Source organism: Beta vulgaris, chromosome 1, assembly GCF_026745355.1.
Source record: "Beta vulgaris subsp. vulgaris cultivar EL10 chromosome 1, EL10.2, whole genome shotgun sequence".
Classification (NCBI taxonomy): domain Eukaryota; kingdom Viridiplantae; phylum Streptophyta; class Magnoliopsida; order Caryophyllales; family Amaranthaceae; genus Beta; species Beta vulgaris.
In genome coordinates this window covers 48,800,288-48,822,518 of record NC_079202.1, presented here as the reverse complement: position 1 = coordinate 48,822,518, position 22,231 = coordinate 48,800,288, and the positions used below count along the sequence as shown (strand labels likewise).

General features: G+C 33.8%; 2 protein-coding genes and 1 pseudogene across 2 annotated transcripts; 2 read left to right on the top strand and 1 right to left on the bottom strand.

Moving 5' to 3' along the window:
• The first annotated feature begins 7,069 nt into the window (after positions 1–7,069).
• LOC104899017 (uncharacterized) lies at positions 7,070–10,771 on the top strand (annotated as a pseudogene).
• A 2,436-nt stretch (positions 10,772–13,207) lies between these two features.
• LOC125492272 (secreted RxLR effector protein 161-like) lies at positions 13,208–13,969 on the bottom strand. Its single transcript, XM_048634472.1, has one exon. The coding sequence runs from the start codon at positions 13,967–13,969 to the stop codon at positions 13,208–13,210; it is 762 nt and encodes a 253-aa protein (XP_048490429.1).
• A 4,854-nt stretch (positions 13,970–18,823) lies between these two features.
• Positions 18,824–20,033, top strand: LOC125492276 (E3 ubiquitin-protein ligase ATL6-like). Its single transcript, XM_048634487.2, has one exon. The coding sequence runs from the start codon at positions 19,001–19,003 to the stop codon at positions 19,952–19,954; it is 954 nt and encodes a 317-aa protein (XP_048490444.1). The 5' UTR covers positions 18,824–19,000; the 3' UTR covers positions 19,955–20,033.
• Positions 20,034–22,231: the final 2,198 nt, after the last annotated feature.

Genomic DNA, 22,231 nt, shown 5'->3' with positions numbered 1-22,231 from the left:
GAAAGGAACCTTTGGGAAGGTGCTAATTCCTTTTATATAGTTTCATATGAACCTATAATACTATGTAACGCTTGCAAATGTAATCGTGAAATTTTATTCTTCCTATCATTTATGTCATAATAATATGTAGATATAGATTTTTTAATAAAGTTTTTTATTATATTGTTTACGCATTGTATCCATATCCTCTCATCAATAATAACGTAAATTTCAATTAAATTTGTTAGTAAAAAAATTCTAAATATTTAATATTTGATTTGATTAGTATCCGATTTTTTTTTCTTTTTCAAAACAAGTAAGTAAATGTAAAAAAATATCTGTCAATTACAAATTGCCGTTTTCAAATTGATTTCGAATAAGTCATATATTTAGTTAACATAAGTATAATTGCACATTTTTAAAATTTCACATATGTTATGATATATTTTATATACGAAAATATCAAGATTCACAATATCAAATCTTATGACAATTTATTTATTGCATAAAATATTGTGTAGTATACGTTTGATAAGATTTCGTGCATGATGCATATATATAATGTCTTCTCGATTGCTAAATGTGTTGTACTTAAAAATAAATTATTTATACAACTTATATGATTTATAATTTTATTAAGCCAAACAGTATAAACTAATTCTTAGTATGAAGTTTGATAATATATGTATAATGGAACGCTTCCCACAGAAATCGTTGTTGATATTATTTCACGTGTTGGAGCTAATTCTATCAGAGATTTATTTAGGTGCAAATTAAGGTATGAACGATGAACACTAATTATTCATACGTTTCTATAATATCATTTATAAATAATGTGTTAAGATAATCATTTTTTTGATATAGTTGCAAGACACTCAATATTATTTGTGAAGATAAGAAAGTTCTACAAAAGTTATCAATAGAAAGCTTGCTAAGATTATCTTGGGATTACATAATAAGATGGATTTCATATTTACACGATGTTTAGAGTGCAACAACGTTGAGGCTATTGTTCGAGTTGGAATGGTAATTTTTTCTACAAGAGTTATTCATAATATTTATAAATTTATAGTTCTTTACATTCACATTATAAAGTGTATGTTATTTGATTTTTTATTTCAAGTATACTTTATATTGGTTTATTCATATATCTATATGTTTGTTTATAGGCATACTTTTTTACTGATTTGAGGATAGAAGATGGTATTTCATTTTTCGAGAAAGCATCAAATGAAGGATATTTAGTTGCAACTTATTTGTTGGGACTTATATATCTTTGTAGTCAAAAGCGAGTTACAAGGAAGTTGGTTTCAAAATGATACCAAGTACGTTGATGAAAATGGATTTGAAGGAGATTGTAGAATGTAGGAAGAAAATCCTTCTAATTTTTCGGGAGTATGGATAAAAAATAAGATGTCTCTTGAATCAGGATTTTATTTATGTGATAGAGAACAAGCATGTAAGCTGGATAGAAATCTTTTTGAAGATCATGAATGTTACTACGAAGTTTCAGATGATCATAGAATATTATGTGATTCTTGCAAGTGTAATCGAGAACTTATGTTCTTTTTATCATTTATATTAAGTATAATTATATTTTCGTACTTATAATATAATGATTTAATGCATTTAAAATTTGTGTCTCGAAAATTTATTATACCGGAAATATGTTTGTTATTATAAACGTTTTTTCATAGTTTACTCTCACGCCTTATTTCAATATAACTTAGACTAATCAAAATAATTATTAAAATCGACTAATAATATATTGAGGACTAAATTCAATTATTTCAACGTTAATATATAAATACTTAGTAGTATTGTATATTTAATAAAGGTTAAAATTTTAAATGTGTGTATTAACAGGAAGTATGTCTAATTTAAGGTAATTTATCTTATAATATCTGTTATGATTCTAAGGTTGACAAAAAAAAAATTAAAAGGTTGCATAAACCTTCCATATTTATTACATGATAATTTAACCTAATCTTAGCTAGGTAATATTTGATAACTAAAATTAAGGCTAAAATCAGATTGAAATATTTGCCAACTATACGTAGATATGTATTCCTATTACATAATATATATTTTATATGTATATCAATTTTCATAGTTTATAATTTCATTCAAATAATACATTAAGATATACTATGATTATTTATTTTTAGCATTTCAATTCATTCACCAATTCGAAATGAATAATGAAAATGATGATCCAAGTGCATCAAATCAATACGGTCATGTTAAGAAGGGAAGGGGTTCGAAACGACATGCATATCATACAGTATGTATTCATCAAACCGTTTATAGTTAGGTTTTATATATGAATATATGATATTCCATCTTCTTCCCAATAAATACAATATAACTAATTATTAGATTACAATTAAACTATAAACAAATTACAATAACTAATTATTACATTTAACATTTCACGATATTGATGGAATATCAAACATTTCTTATAAAAACTAATTATAAACGGTTTAGTAATCATTTTTTAAAGCAAAGAAAAATAATATATAAATAGTATAATATAAAGTATTAGGATTCTCACCTAAATTCTTCATATATTTGTGGGATGTGTTGTAAGTTGGCTGATTATACGAATGTTATTCGAATGCATATCCACATGAAAACAACAAAACAAATAATATATTATTATTTCAATACAATATTATATTTAAGACTATTAATTACAATTGATGAAGTTTTAAACTTTCAGGAATATCAAACACTGTCTAATGTATATGTATTTTATTCTATGGCAATATGTTCCTTTATTAATTATACAAGTATTGCTTCTACTAAATTCTATTTTGATTAGCAGACTTACTCGAAATCCAATCCATACTTGTCGCCAAGAGTAACAGAGGATTTTACAAGTCAACGCTCTCATTTAAGCGATATTTCAAATGGTAAGATATTTATCATTATTTATAACTTAAATTTCATCATTTTTCTAATGTTTATAGTTGTGACATATTTGATAATTTTAAAATACATAGTTGTGACAAGTTTTGAAACACAAGTGCAATCAAATGACAAATCCATATTCACCAATTATATATGGAATTGGCAATACGCAAAGGGAGAAGTACAAATTAGCAAGGGAAAACAGAAATCTATATTACATAAAAAGCTAACAAGAAATCATAACATGTTACATGGTATGTATTGTTCATTGTATTTGTCTATACATATTTCCTTATAATATATGATTTAATATTTTGGTTATGTGAAATATAACATTTTTTTGATGTTTTGCAGATAATGTTAGTCAAGAACAACAAGTAGATTTGCATTCTCAAAGAAGCACATAAGTTGTATTACTCAAAGAACTCCTTTATGTGACATATCTAATGGTATTTCTATTCCATAATATTCCATTATAATGTTAAAATAGTTAAAAGCTCATGAATGTAGTTATTTTTTTTGTACTACTCTATATGTAATTATATATGACAAAAATATGTTATAGTAATAATAGATGTCATATTTGTTTGTGTATTAGTTTTTTGAAAACTAAAAGAGACAACATTTGATATGATATCACTAAATACAACATTCTACGGTTATAATTTTAATAATATCAGGACTTTATTTATTATTTTCATTATGTTGAAGATAACATTTTAATTTTAAAGAAATATTAACATGCAATCTAAATACTCAATCACATTTGTAATAATAACCAATAATATTAATAATTATAACGAAAAAATTATGTAATCATAATGAAAAAATTATTTGGTACACATAAACGAAAAAAAACATGTTTAAATTAACAAAAATAATTGTTTCTTACCTTAATTTTCAATAAACATTAACATGCAATCTAACTACTCAATCATATTTTTATTAATAAGATAATATGAATTATTATAATTAAAGAAAAATTAAATTATAGATTTATCATTATACTATTATCGGAAGAAAAAAATTATAAACGAAATATTTTGTCACTTATATTAAACTTTTTTAACTTAAATTCACCCATTATTCATCATAATTTACATGCAAATAAATTTCGAATATCTTATTGTATTATTCATATTTTATAAGCAAAACAAAAAAAATATAAAACAACATATCCACATACATATACCATAAAAAAAAAAACGAAAAAAAAAAAGAAAAATAAAACTTACCAAAAATCTTTAATTTCCATATTGAATATGTTGAGATGATGACATGCAACTATATTTGCAAGTAATTCGCCCATAACTAATCAACATTTGAGAAATTCCCGAATTAAAACTTTGAAAAAATGGAAATATGTAGAATTTCCATATTATTCCTACCGATATATTTCGAAGCAAAAATCGTGAGAAATGAAGAAATTTTTTGGTGTTGATTTTGTGTATTTGAGTTTGAGAATAGAAAATTTGTAGACAAAATCGTGAGAAATGAAGTAAATTTTTTGGAAATTTTTTGAGTAGATGAAGATATTTGTAAAGTATAGAGAGAAGTTAGAGAGATAGAGAAATGAAGTAATGGAAATATTGTTGTAATGAAATGAAGTTAATATGCAATGCATGTGAATCATCATAAATATAATAAGAAAGGTTGCTTATAAATGTTGTCTTGACTAAGTATAATCACTACATGTTAGCTTATAATTTGATATTTTGTACATAGTCAAACGGTATGTTACTAATGTTATTCTATGTTTTTAAAATAAAACAAATAATATATAGGTTAATTTAATGAAAGCAGTCTATTTTAATGTAAAAAAACATGGATTTTAAAAAGAATTTATATGTAAACATTTTATCTTTAACCCTCTCAATATTAATTTATTTGTGATACTATGATTACTTATGATATAGTCATAATAAAATATTATTATTCTAAATTTAATCAATTAGTATATTAACAAATTATTTTTGTTTTGGCTTTCATTTGGCAATTATATTGTCATTATATTAATTCACTTTTTGTATTGTATTGTTTTTGTTTGTTTGCAGTATCCTCAAGATCTCTAAATCAATTTGTATCAAAACAAATTGAACAACGATGTGCAAGGCAAAAAAGAAAACATAATATTATCGCAAAGACGTGAAAAAGTTTCAGCCAATTTAGCGACGCAGCAATCCGTATTTAATTCCAATGTTTTTTGTCGTTCATTGAACGGTATAGATGTGTACTATGGAGGCTATTATTATACAAAATATTATCGTATGTTAAATATAAACTTATTTTATCTTTTCGTATTATATTCAGATGGATCCGTTGTTAATTCACCGTCAATAAGCACAATATTTAATGATTCAAGTATTATTTGTACTACTCCATTGGGGCGTATAGGTAAATATATAATAAATTCCCTTTATATGGTAATTAAATTTGAATGTTGATATTAAGATAATTAATATACAAATTTTTATTTTTCTAGATTTGCAATCATCATCTTCTAAGTCGTCTTTTGAGGAACCGCTAAACACAGTTATTTCTAACAATAATCCTACCAGCATTGTTATTAACGGTATACGCTTTACATACATTCCGATATGTAATTATTATTATTTATATTAAACGATTAAATAAAATTAAAATGCAAAATCTAATGAAGATATTTATTTGACATTTACTTTAGCCACACAATCTCCTTCTGATATTGCCAGAAGTAATAGAAAGCAGATTATGTTAGAAAAAAGAGCTCGAGGTATGCATTCTGTACTATTCAATGAATTGATTGTATTCTATAATTACATCGATTTTTTTTTATATTAACTAAAACGCAATAATTAATAGGCAGCTCTATGATTTCTGGAGACATGTTGGAATTGGCACAATCTCATAGTAATGTTAGATCTAAGAGACATGTGGTTCGAAGTTCAAATATCCTTAAATCAGTTACACGGAGAATTATAAATGGTATTAATTTATTACTTACTTATTAAATACAAGTATCTAATATTTGAAGTACTTTTAACATCGTATCTAAAATGATTGTTTTTTATGACTGTTATATAAAGATGAAAATATTGCATCAAGTTCTCATGACCAATCAAATACTACCGTTCAAGATGACTGTGTTACAGAAGACGATAGTGACAACGACGTCAATTATATGGATATCGTTACAGGTTGGCATATAATTTGTAATAACTATTGCATATCATGCGAAATGTCGTACTTATTATTATGATTTATTGTGTTGTCTTCTTAATTATGTTTATATCTCATATTTATTACTGATTTTGTTTTTTTGACAGAGAGCTACTCAGATTTAGGAGACCCAACACATGTATGTGAGTTTTGTGGCGCGGAAATGTGGTTCAATGAGAGAGCTAACAAGAAATCCAAAAACATCAAGCCAAAGTTTTCGTTGTGTTGCATGCAAGGGAAGGTTCAGCTACCTCTGCTAAAACATCCACCTCAAATTATTTATGATCTATTGAAGAAGAAACATAATAGAAGCAACCATTTTCTTGAAAATATAAGAGGATATAATATGATGTATTCGTTTACATCAATGGGTGGAAGGATTATTGCACCTACATCTAAAGGTCGAGGTCCATATAATTATAAAATTGGTGGTCAAAATCATCACTTAATAGGTACTTTATTGCCTGCTGATGGTGCACGACCAAAGTTTTCTCAGCTGTACATATATGATACTGAGGATGAAATAAAGAACAGGAAAACAGCTGCAAGGTACAACATAGTAAATGGATTTAAGTATCATTGTAACTTTAATTGTTTAATTATATATTCCTTTTCAAATCCTAACTTATTATTCATTATGTCTTACCAGTACATCAAACCCAGACAAGTTTGAAGATCGCTTAGTTGCAGAATTACAAGATATGTTAGATCATAATAACCCTTTAGCTCATAATTTTAGAATGGCTAGGGATAGGTTTGCATCTAACACGTGTGAGAATTTGAAATTAAAACTTATTGGCAAAAGAGAGTCTGATGGCAGAACTTATAATTTGCCAACAACATCAGAAGTAGCTGCACTTATCGTAGGAGATATTGATAGTGCCGACAAAAGAGATATAATTATCGAAACGAAGGGTGGAAAGCTACAACAAATTTCCGAACTTCATCCTTCTTACCTCGCTATGCAATATCCACTATTATTTCCATACGGAGAAGATGGATTTAGAACAGATATTATGCACAGGGATAAGACTCCATCAGACGGTTCAACAGGAAAGAGGTTTAAACTCACAATGCGTGAGTTTTTTGCATACAGAATACAAGACCGAGCTCTGGAGGCGGCAACAATACTATTATCTCGAAGGTTGTTACAACAATTCATAGTTGATGCTTACACAATGATTGAAGCTGAAAGGTTGTCTTTTCTTAGACACAACCAACAAAGCTTGAGAGCTGCTAATGTCAAGAATTTAAGAGGTGCTGTCGAGAGAGGTGAAACCGAGGGATCTTCGACTGGAAGTCGTATAGTATTGCCATCTTCCTTCACAGGAGGACATAGTTATATGAGAGAAAACTATCAAGATGCGATGGCTATTTGCAGATGGTATGGTTATCCAGATTTATTCATAACATTTACGTGTAATCCTAAGTGGCCTGAGATTACTAGATTTGTAAAAAAAAGAGGCCTAAGGCCAGAGGATAGGCCAGACATCATATGTCGAGTTTTTAAGATGAAACTAGACCAGTTGGTGAAAGATCTGAAAGATGGCAAAATATTTGGCAGGGTTAGGGCTGGTATGTTAGACATCGTCCTTATTTATTATTATTATTTTTATTATATGTTATTTTTAATTGGATTGCTATCTTATATCTTTTATTTAACTTGAATATCAAAACTAATTTTGTTGTCTGCTTATTTTCAGTGGTCTATACAGTTGAATTCCAAAAGCGTGGTTTGCCGCACGCTCATATTTTGTTGTTCATGCATCAGGGAGACAAATACCCTGTTGCTTCAGATATTGATAAGATTATTTGTGCTGAGTTGCCTGATAAATCTGAAGATCCAGAACTATATCAAGCAGTAAGCGAGTACATGATGCACGGTCCATGTGGCTCAGCAAATACAAATGCTCCGTGTATGATTGACAAGCAATGCAGTAAGCATTTTCCCAAGAGGTTTATTGAGGCAACTAAGGTAGATGATGAAGGATATCCAGTGTACAGACGAAGAGATAATGGATCTACAGTTGAGAAGAGTGGGGTTCACCTTGATAATCGGTATGTTGTCCCATATAATGCTGAATTGCTTCGTAAATATCAAGGACACATAAACGTTGAATGGTGTAATCAATCTAGATCAATTAAATATTTGTTCAAATATATAAACAAGGGATATGATAGGGTTACGGCTGCGGCTTATCAAGATAAACAGAAAGAAGGTGAAGGTAAAGAAATAGATGAAATAAAGATGTACTATGATTGCCGATATATTTCGGCGTGTGAAGCAATTTGGAGGATTTTTGGATTCAACATACATTATCGAACCCCTGCTGTTGAAAGATTAAGTTTTCATCTACCGGGAGAACAAACCGTTTTGTTTAACGACCATGCGGATGTGAATCCGTACTAGACAGACCTCATATTGACAATACGAAATTCCTGCTTGGATGCAATGTAACCAAAAATATGAAGAAGCTAGGGAGCTTACTTATGTGGAGTTCCCTACAAAATTTGTTTGGAAACAGGCACAGAGAGAGTGGACCCCAAGATCTAGAGGTGTCACAATAGGACGAATCTACCATGTCTCACCTGGATCTGGAGAGAAGTTCTACCTTAGAACTTTATTAAATTTTGTAAAAGGCGCGACATGCTACGAAGACATTAGAACGGTTGATGGTGTAGTGTGTCCTACATTCAAGGAAGCTTGCTATGCAAGGGGTTTACTTGATGATGACAAGGAATATGTCGATGCAATAACAGAAGCAAGTTTTAGAGAATCAGGGTATTATCTAAGACATTTGTTCTCTATGTTACTATTATCTGGTAGCATGTCGAAGCCGGAGGAAGTTTGGCATAAGACATGGCAGTTATTATCTGATGACATACTTTACAAACAGCGTTGTCTTCAAAAAAATAAAGGTAAATAACTACGAAAATATTTTTAGTCAAAAACCATACTTTTTAGCAATTTGCATTCTTAATATAGGTTACTGTTTTGTTTATATGTTTCACAGACCTGCATTTAACCGATGATCAAATCGAATCTTTTGCATTGGCTGAGATTGAAACCATGCTCCAAAGTAATGGTAGCAGCTTGCGTAGATTCAGTGAAATGCCGTTTCCTGATGAACTAATCATGTTTGAAGGACAAAACAAGCTTATAGCAGATGAGCTTTCATATGACATTGAGGAAATGACCGTGGAACACGACAAATTGTATAAAGGTTTAACTGATGAGCAGTCGATGATTTATCGAGAAGTATTGGATGCTGTCTCGAGTGAAGAAGGAGGTCTATTTTTCGTTTACGGCTATGGAGGACGGGTAAAACATATGTTTGGAAAACATTATGTGCTGCAATAAGAAAGAAGGGCGAAATTGTATTGCCAGTAGCTTCGAGTGGAATTGCTTCTCTCCTCCTTCCACGTGGAAGAACAGCTCATTCTAGATTTGGTATCCCTTTGAATGTAAATGAAAATTCTACTTGCGCCGGAATTCGCCCTGGGTCGGAGTTAGCTGATCTTCTCATCAAGACAAAACTTATCATTTGGGATGAAGCTCCGATGATGCATAAGTATTGTTTTGAAGCACTTGATAGAAGTTTGAGGGACATAATGAGGTCTGTTGATAGGGATAACTTGCATCGACCATTTGGAGGTAAAGTGGTAGTATTCGGAGGTGATCTCAGGCAGATATTACCAGTTGTACCAAAGGGAAGTAGGCAGGATATCGTGTTCGCCACCGTTAATTCGTCTTACTTATGGGATTCGTGTAAGGTCCTTACACTTACTCGCAATATGAGATTACAATCAAGTTCCTCAAAATCTTCTGTTGATGAATTGCGAGAATTCTCAGAGTGGATACTAAGCGTTGGAGATGGAAATGCTGGCGGTCCTAATGATGGTGAAGCCGTCGTCGAGATTGCAAAAGATATCCTTATAGATCCCGGGCCGATCCGATTTTAGCAATTGTTGAAAGCACGTATCCAGACCTACAGGAACATATTTGGGAAGCTAAATATTTTCAAGAAAGAGCTATTTTGGCCCCAACAAATGAGATAGTGGAGATTGTAAATGATAATGTTCTATCTACTATTCCAGGAGAAGAGAAAGTCTATTTGAGTTCGGATGCTATAAGCAAAGAGGAAGGAAACTTTGGAGTCCACGAAATATACTCCACTGAATTCCTCAATACAATTAAATGCTCTGGTCTCCCAAATCATAGCATACGATTAAAGGTTGGTGCGCCCGTTATGCTTCTACGTAATATTGATCAAACATCTGGATTATGTAATGGCACGAGGTTAGTCGTCAATCATTTAGGTAATCGTGTTATTGAAGCTACTGTTATTTCCGGAAGTAATGTGGGTGCAAAAGTTTTTATCCCAAGAATGACATTGACGCCGTCGGACTCCACCAAGTTTCCTATCAGATTTCAGAGACGTCAATTTCCTTTAATGGTTTGTTTTGCTATGACTATAAATAAAAGTCAAGGACAATCTTTGTCTCATGTAGGCCTGTATCTCCCGAGACCTGTTTTTAGCCATGGTCAATTTTATGTTGCTGTTTCCAGAGTTACGAGCAAAAAAGGTCTGAAGATACTTCCTTTTGACAAAGAACACGGAGTGCGTACAAGTACAACAAACGTAGTTTACAAGGAAGTGTTTTCAAACATATAGATTGCGTTACAAAAATCATTTCTGTAAATAACAATTTGATGCCTTCATATATGATTATTTAAATATGTTACGTTATTTTGATTATTTTTATTGATCATTAGTTATGCTATCAAGCAATTAATACTCCCGTGCATCATGCACGGGTCCTAAAACTAGTTTAGGTATAAAACTTCTTTATTGAAAACTACTCTGTCCATTTCTTCTTGTTGTTTTTGTCTTGACTGTGCCGGTTTTTCATACTTCTTTAATCCTAACTATTTTTATTCTTTAATTGTAAATGATTTTAGTATTGATAAAATACTCATTGAGGCAAATTAGATAAGTGCTCACATGACTATACTTTCTTTTTTATATTTATTGAGAATAATTTAAAAGATCCTCTCTAATTTTGAATACTGTCAATATTCTAAATTGAAAGAACAAAAAGAAACGGAAAGTACATTTTAATAGCGAATTATGAACGGCTAATATCTAAGAAGTGCATTCACTCTACGCCTTACACCCAGGTGTACCATGTACATCGTACACCCACATCTATTGTTTGCTCATTTGGAACTTTTTATCATTTTGTAATTATTGCTCATTTAGCAATAATACAACCTTAGGTGTATCATGCTCACAATACATTCAGGTGTATGATAAAAGTTGTAATATCTAAGTTAACACTTAACACTAGTCTATCACTTAGTTACTTTTGCCCAATATGATCTTACTTAATTGAACATATGCCATATCCTAGACTCAATTTAAGAAACATGACAAATATCTCTTCTGATTAATCAGATCTAGAAATTTCCGAGTATAAAAACAGCTGCAAAAATCATACATTAATGTTATAAACCAAATCTAATAAAATAATACTAAGCAATCTAAGCGATTAAGACTCGGGAAATACTCAAATTAGTGTTAAAGCAATTATTTAAATTATTATCTCTGCTAAGAATATGTTAATCACATGAATTCAAATACTACTTGAATTCTTCATAAATGACAACACTATACTTTAATAGTGAAGAAGTTAAAAACCCAACCACTATTTTTAAAAAAAACAAGTCCTCAAGAATACTCGTATAAATTGTCATATAAAGCCGTATTTGGTGACATGGCATCACGAATATAAATCTAGATTGTGATCGAATTGGATTAAATGATGGTATATGGCATGTCTCTAAGGTAAAATCCAATGTGTATAATTAAACAAAAATGTAGACCCGTCCTAAAACTAAAAGAAAACCGTAGATATATTAATATATAGTATACTATGTACCTATTTTTTCGGACTTACTTTTTAATTATTCGCTTGAGTTTTATGTAGCTTCATACAATTTAGTCCAATTTAATCAAATATAATTTATTGAGGCTTAATTCAACAAGATATATTTGTAATTTTTATGAATTTTGTAATAAGAGGGTTTCTTTTGCTTTTCACATCAGGTGGACAAGAGTCTTTAATTACATAATATAATGTGATATATAATTTTTCTAAATACAAATTTTAGGTTAAATTATATCACAAGTTTTTTTTATTTTAAAAAAATATAAATAGCGTTTAGGTCATCCTCCTTTCAAGAAAATAACTTTATGAATCAAGAAGAATAACATGTTGTAATATGAGCTTAACTCCAACAATAAAGTCAACCATATTAGCAGAATTAGTATGACATTTTTAGAGAGAAAATCAACTACTATGCCAACTTCTCGAAAAACATGGGCTATGAAGTAAAACGAAAATCGAGCCTGTTGCAACGGAAGCGGTTATCAAAGCAATAAACTCAAGAAAACAAATAAAGAACACACAAGATTTAACGAGGTTCACTATCAATGTGATAGCTACGTCCTCAAGGCAGGGGAAAAGATTGTTTCACTATGAACGAGACGATTACAAATACAATAGGCAAGATTCAATTGAATGGATTTCCAATTGAATCCCAAAGACTCTCTCTAATCTTCTCTATTGTGTTTTCTCTAATCTCTCTCTCTAATTTTTTTGTGGTAAAAAGCCCTAAATATGACAAAACATATTTATATGAAGTCTAAGATACAAGTTGTAAGTCGAATAAAAAAACCGGACGAAAAGAATCGCCCTAGCGCACCGCGATAAAACGCCCAGGTCGCGATGAGGTCGCGATGAACGTCGCGACTCGCGACGCACATTCTGCCAAGCCGCTCAAAAAATCACCCTGCAGCACCTCGCGAAGCAGGTCGCGACTCGCGACCAAGCTGTTCTTCTTCTTCGCAAGTCACATTTCACAAATCTCCACCTTGACTTGCATCTACCACACAACTCCACCTCGAAACAATCAACCAAGCACGTATCTCTCCAACAGTACTCGAGATACTCTTTCCCTCCTGCGTTGCATCTTTGACCCGATGCCGGGCTTGCCCACTTTATCCCGGGGCCGGGATTGCCTCCACCTTGAGGCACAACCTCTCCAAGTTCATATGTGACTATCAACGTTCAACAAGTCCAAGCAATGTTTGAACTTACGAACTGCAACTGGCTTGGTGAACATATCAGCTGGGTTGTCTGCAGTCCCAACTTTCTTCACCACTATCCTCTTCTCACTCCTCAGAAAATGGTACCTTACATCAATGTGTTTAGTTCTATCATGGTGCACCTGATCCTTGGCAAGACAAATTGCACTCAAGCTATCACAATACACAGTCGCACGATCATGGTGTAGACCAAAATCACTAACCAAACCACGTAACCATATACCCTCCTTTGCTGCAGCAGTCAAAGCCATGTACTCAGCCTCCGTAGTAGACAAAGTCACTGAAGACTGCAAGGTAGCCTTCCAACTAACCACAGACCCTCCTAGAGTGTATACATACCCAGTCATCGATCTTCTAGTGTCTATATCACCTGCATAGTCCGAATCAGAATATCCGGTCACCAAACACTCAGTATCATTCCCATAAATGAGACCCACATCAGCCGTTCCTTTCAAGTAGCGGAAAATCCGCTTCACTGCCTGCCAGTGTTCCTTCCCTGGTTGAGTCATAAACCTGCTCACAACACTAACAACATGTGCTAAATCTGGCCTAGTGCAAACCATAGCATACATCAGACTACCAACAGCACCAGCATACGGAACCTTAGACATATACTCCTTTTCCTCATCAGATTGAGGAGAAAGCACAACAGAAAGACAAGCATTTGCATCAGCAGGAGTATCAATAGATTTTGCAGTACTCATACCAAACCTGTCAAGTACTTCAAGATATAACTTTTCTGAGAAAGGAAAAGTTTCTTCCGTCCATGATCCCTATAGATCTCCATGCCTAGAATCTTCCTTGCTGCTCCCAAATCTTTCATGTCAAACTCAGAACTCAAAAGCTTCTTCAACTTCAACACGTCTGACTTCTTCTTTGCTGCAATAAGCATGTCATCAACATATAGTAATAAATAAATATATGAACCGTCCTCCACCTTGCTGTGATAAACACAACAATCATATGGACTCCTGTCAAAACCATGCTCAACCATGAAGCTGTCAAACCTCTTGTACCACTGTCTGGGTGACTGCTTAAGTCCATACAAGGACTTCTTCAGACTGCAAGCAAACTTCTCTTTTCCTGGAACAACGAACCCCTCTGGCTGACTCATCAGAATATCCTCCTCCAACTCCCCATGTAGGAAAGCTGTTTTCACATCTAACTGCTCAAGTTCCAGATCAAAATGTGCTACCATTGCTAATAACACTCTAATAGAGGTATGACGAACCACTGGCGAGAAAATCTCATTGTAGTCGACCCCTTCCCTCTGACGGAACGCTTTTGCAACTAGCCTGGCTTTATATCTGACACTTTCACCCTATGAAGTTCCCTCTTTCCTCTTGAAAACCCACTTGCAACCAACCACCTTTCGACCCTGTGGTATCCTCACGAGTTCCCATGTCTGGTTCTTGTGAAGAGACTCCATCTCCTCACTCATAGCAACTATCCACTTAGCTGATTCGTTGCTAGAAACTGCTTCCCTGTAGGACATTGGCTCAGGTGACTCAATATCTTCAGCTACATGTAGTGCATAACCAACCATCTCTTCTACACAACAGTTTCGGCCAGGAACATTCTGGCCCTCTATCTGTTCAATCAGTCTCTGCGTCTTCTTCCTAGGTCGTTTCTGACCTTCAACAACAGTTTCCTCATGATCAGACTCAACATCAGCTGTTTCATCAACAACAACTACATCCCTCTGACTAGTCCCCACAATGGGAGAACTCACTGGAGCATCATCATCCTTCCCCTGAGTTCGAACCTGTGGCTGTGGAGTAGGTTCTGAAGCAACTACTTGCTCAGAATCCTTCATCTGCGCTCTCATCAGTTTCACCTGCAGGTTTGTTAATAGATACAAACATAGTGTTTTCATCAAAAGTAACATCTCTACTAAGTATAACACGACCTTCTGATGGGGACCAAATCCTGTAACCCTTCACACCATCTCCATACCCCAAAAAACAACCCTTCTTAGCCCTTGGTTCAAGTTTACCCTCATTCACATGTTAATAGACCATACAACCAAAGACACGCAAACCAGAGTACTCAGCACTTCTCCCAGACCATACCTCATAAGGTACCTTGCAGTCAATACCTGTATGAGGACCACGGTTTATCAAGTAACATGCCGTTTTCACGGCTTCACTCCAGTACTTCCTAGTCAACCCTGCATTAGAGAGCATGCATCGAACTTTCTCCAGCAAAGTCTGATTCAAGCGTTCTGCAACACCATTCTGCCGTGGTGTTTTTCTGACAGTGCGATGTCTCACTATCCCTGCGTCCTTGCAGAACTCATTGAATTCATCATTAACAAATTCTAGACCATTATCTGTACGTAGTCTTTTAACCTTCTTGTCTGTCTGATTTTCCACTAAGACTTTCCATTGCACAAAAGTCTTAAAAGCCTCTCCCTTATGCTTTAAACAATAAAGCCAACAGTACCTGGAGATATCATCAATAAAAGTCACAAAATAAGTGAATCCTCCTATACCTTCTACCCGAGCAGGCCCCCAACAATATGAGTGAATATAATCCAGCTTCGCCTTAGTTATGTGCAGCCCCTTCCCAAACTTAGTCCTGTGTTGCTTACCCAACACACAGTGCTCACAAAACTCAAGGTTCTTCACCTTGTGGCCATCAAGAAGGTTCATCTTGGATAATATTTGCATCCCGCGTTCACCAATATGCCCAAGTCGTCTATGCCACAACTTAGTCATCTCCTCAGAACTCGTAGATGCAACATTAGCAGAACTAGTCAGAGTAGTACCTTGTAACACATACAGAGTACCCAACTTAGTGCTCTTAAGCACCACTTCGAACCTTTCCACACACTAGTTCCCCATTCGAGCCAGAAAAAGTAAACACCTCCTTCATCTAAGACACCTAGAGAAATCAGATTTTCTTTAACTATGGAACATGTCTAACATTCATCAATGTACGAATCTCACCCCGAAGTCCTTATCCTGATGGAACCCCCCACAAACCTTACAAGCAGCATCATTACCCATAGTAACATTACCACCATTACAAGACTCATAAGAAGTAAACCAATCACGATGTGGACACATATGGTAAGAACACCCGAATCTAAAATCCAACGATTAGGCGGACTAGGCACATCAACAGCAGCTAGTGCTAAGTCCTCTTCAGAGTCATATTTCGTATCCTGTTGTGCAATGTTAGCATTGGAAGCTTTAGGATTCTTGGGACATTTATTCTTCCAATGGCCAGGTTCTTTGCAATAGTGACAGACATTCCTAGGATTGGTCTCTTTACCCTTAGAATTTTTCTTCTTCTTAGGACCCTTCCCCTTAGCCGAGTTCACCACCAACCCAGCCCCTGAATCTCCACCACTCTCAGTCGTTGCCGCCTTATGGCGCAACTCCCTAGTAAAAAGTGCTGACTTCACCTCCTCTAGGGTCACAGTCTCTCTCCCAACAACAAATGACTCAACAAAGTTCTCATATGAATGTGGAAGTGAAACAAGCAAAATCAAAGCAGCATCTTCATCCTCAATCTTAACATCTATATTACGCAAATCAAGTAAAATAGTATTAAGTTGATCTAAATGATCTCTTAGAGACGTACCTCCTTGCATACGCAAGGCAAACAGCCGTTGCTTCAAAAGCAACTTGTTGGTGAGTGACTTCGTCATGTAGAGACTCTCCAACTTCGCCCACAGACCTCCGCAGTGATTTCATCTGCAACCTCTGTGATCACATCGTCTGCCAGCACAGCAAAATCGTGGAATGAGTCTTCTCCTCCATCGCCTCCAATTCGGCCTCACTAGGGCCGCCTGTCGCTCCACTCTTGTCACTCTTGACAAGAGGTTTCCAGATGCCTTGGTTCTTCAACAAAGCATGCATCTTTATCTGCCATAGCCCGAAACTGTTCCTCCCCGTAAACTTATCAATCTTTGAGTTCATCGTATTCATCTTCCCAAAACCCTAACGCTGATTTTAATCTCAAGCTCTAGATACCAAGTTTGTTGCAACGGAAGCGATTATCAAAGCAATAAACTCAAGAAAACAAATAAAGAACACACAAGATTTAACGAGGTTCACTATCAATGTGATAGCTACGTCCTCAAGGCAGGGGAAAAGATTGTTTCACTATGAACGAGACGATTACAAATACAATAGGCAAGATTCAATTGAATGGATTTCCAATTGAATCTCAAAGACTCTCTCTAATTTTCTCTATTGTGTTTTCTCTAATCTCTCTCTCTAATTTTTTTGTGGTAAAAAGCCCTAAATATGACAAAACATATTTATATGAAGTCTAAGATACAAGTCGTAAGTCGAATAAAAAAACCGGACGAAAAGAATCGCCCTAGCGCACCGCGATAAAACACCCAGCTCGCGACTCGCGAGCTAGGTCGCGACTCGCGCCTGGGTCGCGATGAACGTCGCGACTCGCGACGCACATTCTGCCAAGCCGCTCAAAAAATCACCCTGCAGCACCTCGCGAAGCAGGTCGCGACTCGCGACCAAGCTGTTCTTCTTCTTCGCAAGTCACATTTCACAGAGCCAATAGAGCTCTGATATCATCTATAAGGCCGGGTTTGAATAATCTACGGATAAATGATAAATGTCTTAAAGGATTTAAATCACCACTTGATTATTGTCGTTCCGATTTGTTGAGATTGAGCCAACAGGAGACCGTTTATGAGGCCCATAAAGTTCATGCAACAAGAGCAGATGCAAAACAAACTAATATGCTTGGGATTATAGCAAGTTAAAGTTTCCAAAACAATTTAGAAGGATAACTCTAGCAGACAAAAAAAAAAAACAAATGACCAAGCTTTCAAAATTTAACTTGGTATAGCAGGGACGTAGGGGATGCCATTGAACAGAGATCATGGACAAAGAGAGTCAGAGACCTACTAAGGAAAAAATATTGAAGAAAAAATTCACCAAGAGTATACGAGCAATTCATTCCTGATACAAGTGCTATGCTCTGGCTATTCTAAAAAATTATAAATAAAATTACGTTATTTTCCGATGTTCTAAAGACTATAATAACTAACAAAATAAATAGCCTTTGGATGAGAGCCAAAATAATTCAAACATTGTTTAAAATCAGGAGGAACAATATGAGTTTGTTTCGAAATTGTATTAGAAGAGGTTCAAAAAGGGCAGATCATAGGACAAGAGAAAAATGAATATTAACTACACTTTTAATATTGTTTTGCAAAAATATAACTTTCTTTGTTCGCCAAATAACATCTCGTCTGCTTTTTTTTTTTCATCATAACTACACACAAATTTCGTATTGATAAAATTAGAAAATATAAATATTTTTAAAAACGATAATGAATCTAACAAGATATGATTCTTTTTGATATAAAAAATTAAAGGTGATAATATAATCAAATTAAATATATTTTAATTTTAAACATATAACATATACTTCTTTGATAACAGAAACAATAATATGAGTAAACGATATATTGAACAATAAATGAGAAATAGATAATAGAAGTTTGCGCTTAGCAAAACAATGTACTTTTTATAAGATGTAACCTCCTCCTAAACACACCTAAAACTAACAACGCTGCCCATGTTGCTTACATTTGGGCAGCACGTCAACATTTCCACATCTCAAACATTACAATAAGATAACATCAAATACTATATCACTCTACTATCATCTTCTTCAATTCTTCAATTATTCCCTCATTCCAAACACACCCTACCCTGAAGGCCTAAACCATCAATACAATCCCAAAAATGCAACACCACAAAAAACACATCCTTTTCTCAATCCTCCTATTCCTCCTCCTTACACCTTCATACGTAGGAGCTCAACAAGAAAGTTTCAAAGGAAACGCAGGGGAGCCCTTCACTCCATCCACCATAATAATCATAATTCTAGGAATCATCTTCATGTTCACCGGCTGCCTTGCCGTTTTCCTCCGCCAATTCTCCGCCGGCTGCTTCGGCCTTAACGTAATCCCCATCAACCCTGGCGTCACCTCCGATGGCCAACTCGCCACCCATGGCCTCGACGCCGAGGTGATCAAGTCCATCCCTACGTACTTCTACGCAGATGTTAAACAACACCGCAAAGGTCAAGTTGAGCTAGAATGTGCCGTATGTTTATATGAATTCCAAGACGCTGAAGCCCTAAGACTCTTACCAGGTTGCAAACATGTTTTTCATCCACGTTGTATTGACCAATGGCTTGCAACTCACGTTACATGTCCTATTTGTAGACAGTCACTAGAGCCTGAATCAGGTACAATAACTAAGCCTCATAGTATCATCAATATTATTAATCCTGATACAACGCAAATTGATCAATCTGACGGCTCTAATCATGATCAAGATAATCATGTGGAGGAGGAGGAGTATCATGATTGTAATGACGTGAAGAAGATTATTGTAGGGAAGTTTCCTAGGTCACACTCGACCGGACATTCTATGGCCGGTTCAGAACGGTTTACCCTCGTGTTACCGGAGGAGGTACAAAATAATTTACCGGACCGGTCTAAATTGTTGAGTTCTATACTTAGCCCCAGAAGTGCAATCCGGTGTGGGTGGTTTTCTATGACTCCACCGGTTACGAACCCCCGGTCTGGCTCGGTTCGGTCCTTGGTTTCTTCCGGTTTAGTCATCAACAGCTCTAAGAAATTGGCTCTTCCTCCTGTTAAAACGTCTGCTGATCGTTTATGGCCCATATAATAATAATAATATAAAATATATTGAAAATTAAATTTGGTGAGTGCATTATTAAGATATAATTTTTCCAAATTTATATATATATATATATAATATATATATATATATATATATATATATATATATATATATATGGTGCCCTTTAATTCTTGGTATAGTGTATTGATGTCATAAAATAAATTAAAACTCTGTCCTATACATGTTCATGCATTATCATATATATATGTGCATATTCTTTTGAGTTTATATTAATAATACATGCATATATACATTAACTATCCGCTTGCTAGAAAATAAGGATTATGGTTATGGTAAACAAGTAATGGGTAAATTTGTAAAGCAAGTTACATCTTAATTTCCATGGTAATTAATATATATACACTTCAATTATTAATTTTTTCTCAAAAAATGTTTCGTTACAATTCAGTACTGCTCTAGAGGCGGTATTGAGTGATAGCGAAAAATTGTTCATAAAGTCATAAATCTCGAAATGCAACTCGAAATCAAGTTGCATTACCATGTAATAATATGAATTTTTTTTACAAAATTTACATATAAATTTATTATCATGACTATATATATCACCAACTACTAAAACCAACAATAAAAAAAATAATGCAAATAATGTAATATAGTACATAGTAGTGACACATAAATGCGGGACAGAGAATTAATGAGCTTTGCATTATTGTTTTCAAGCTTCATATATATATAATAAATTTGTCATCTAAAACACTAATTGTCAAGAATCGGGGGCACCATGTAAGTTTGGAGAAGTCTCGTGAAATCATATTTGTTAATGTTTACAAACTCGTTTGTATTGAATTAAGTTATTTAGGTAAAGAAGGTTGTAAATGCATATGTAGCCAAGTCTTACACTCCAAAGAAGAGAGTCTCATGTAGGAATCTCAATGACTAAGAGGAGTGGGTTTTCTTTATATTTTTATTTTCCTCAGGGGCGGAGGAGTTGGTGGATGAGACATTGGAGTTTTTTTTTTAAGAAAAAATTTGATGTAACTTATGGGCATAATTGGCATGGAAAATTTTCTATTCAAGCAAGTTGAGAAATCTGTATTTTAAGAAAGGCTGCTATGAGTTAGCAAATTAGAGTCAGTTGTTCTCAATTATTGTAATAATTTGGATTATGTTATTGGCCAGAAAAAAAAGGAACAAGTTGAGAAGTCAATTTTATTGATAATGATGGCGTTTTAGACAGCAAAGTACAGACAAATTATATGTTTTATACTGTTTGCTTGTTTATACAAGTAAGGAAAGGATAACGTCGACATAGCTTAGAAATATAAATGTGTTCATAGGTTAAGTCAAAGAGGCAACTTCAGTCCCATACTTGGCTTGATTTCTGTAATCATCCCCCTTCCTTTATTTATCATATCTTTGTGTTTTGAATTAAGACTTGTAATATACTTCTATAATGCATTGGTTTGAATTTTGTGATTGATGTGTGTTGATATGGTACTAACACTATGATGTAGGATATTCAAGTATCTTGTTTACTGGTGGTAGTAGATGTAGTGTAACATCAATTAAGTGCAAACATACCAAGTTACAAATTTATAATATAATATATATATATAAAGGTAAGTACATTTATCCTACGTGTCAAGTTAATATTAATTCTGCCAAATCTCGTCTACAAATTGATCCTCAGAAGTTATATGCCACCTGTAGTGTTAAGCTCCAAAATCGCTGATGTGGTGGCGCATTGTGTAATCTCCGGTCATCATGGACAATATAATGCTTAGATGGTAACTTGCTACTAATTATGCCTAAATTATAGGAGAATATCTCCATAATTGATTTGGGTTGAGATATATCCCCACGATTTTCATGATTATTGCTTCCCAGTAATTTATTTCTTCTAAATACTATAAATAACCGCTCAATATTATGTCCAACAATTTGCATTTTCATTCACCCAACTATTCTTTTAAACTCATACTCGCACCCACATTCAATCTTCAAAGATATACATCAGGCCATAAGAACCCTGTTGTGTGTTTGCATACTTTTTTCATCTATCTCTCCCTGAAAACCAGACATAACTTAGAACAATTTCTGCACTAGGAGAAAATCTACGTTTATCTTCTTTGCAGCATCACCATATTCTGGAGATGCCACATGAACTCTCCCTGCATATTCTCCAGAAAATTACAATGTGCATTCATCCTAATTTCAATCTCAGTTCTAAATTGCTAATTGACGGTTATACTACTAATATATTAAATTAATTTTTCACTAAATGTTAAAACTTAGAATCTT

Excerpts from the sequence above, each read along its gene's own strand:
- LOC125492272 (XM_048634472.1), bottom strand. The coding sequence starts at position 13,969 with ATGAGTACTGCAAAATCTATTGATACTCCTGCTGATGCAAATGCTTGT.
- LOC125492276 (XM_048634487.2), top strand. The coding sequence starts at position 19,001 with ATGCAACACCACAAAAAACACATCCTTTTCTCAATCCTCCTATTCCTC.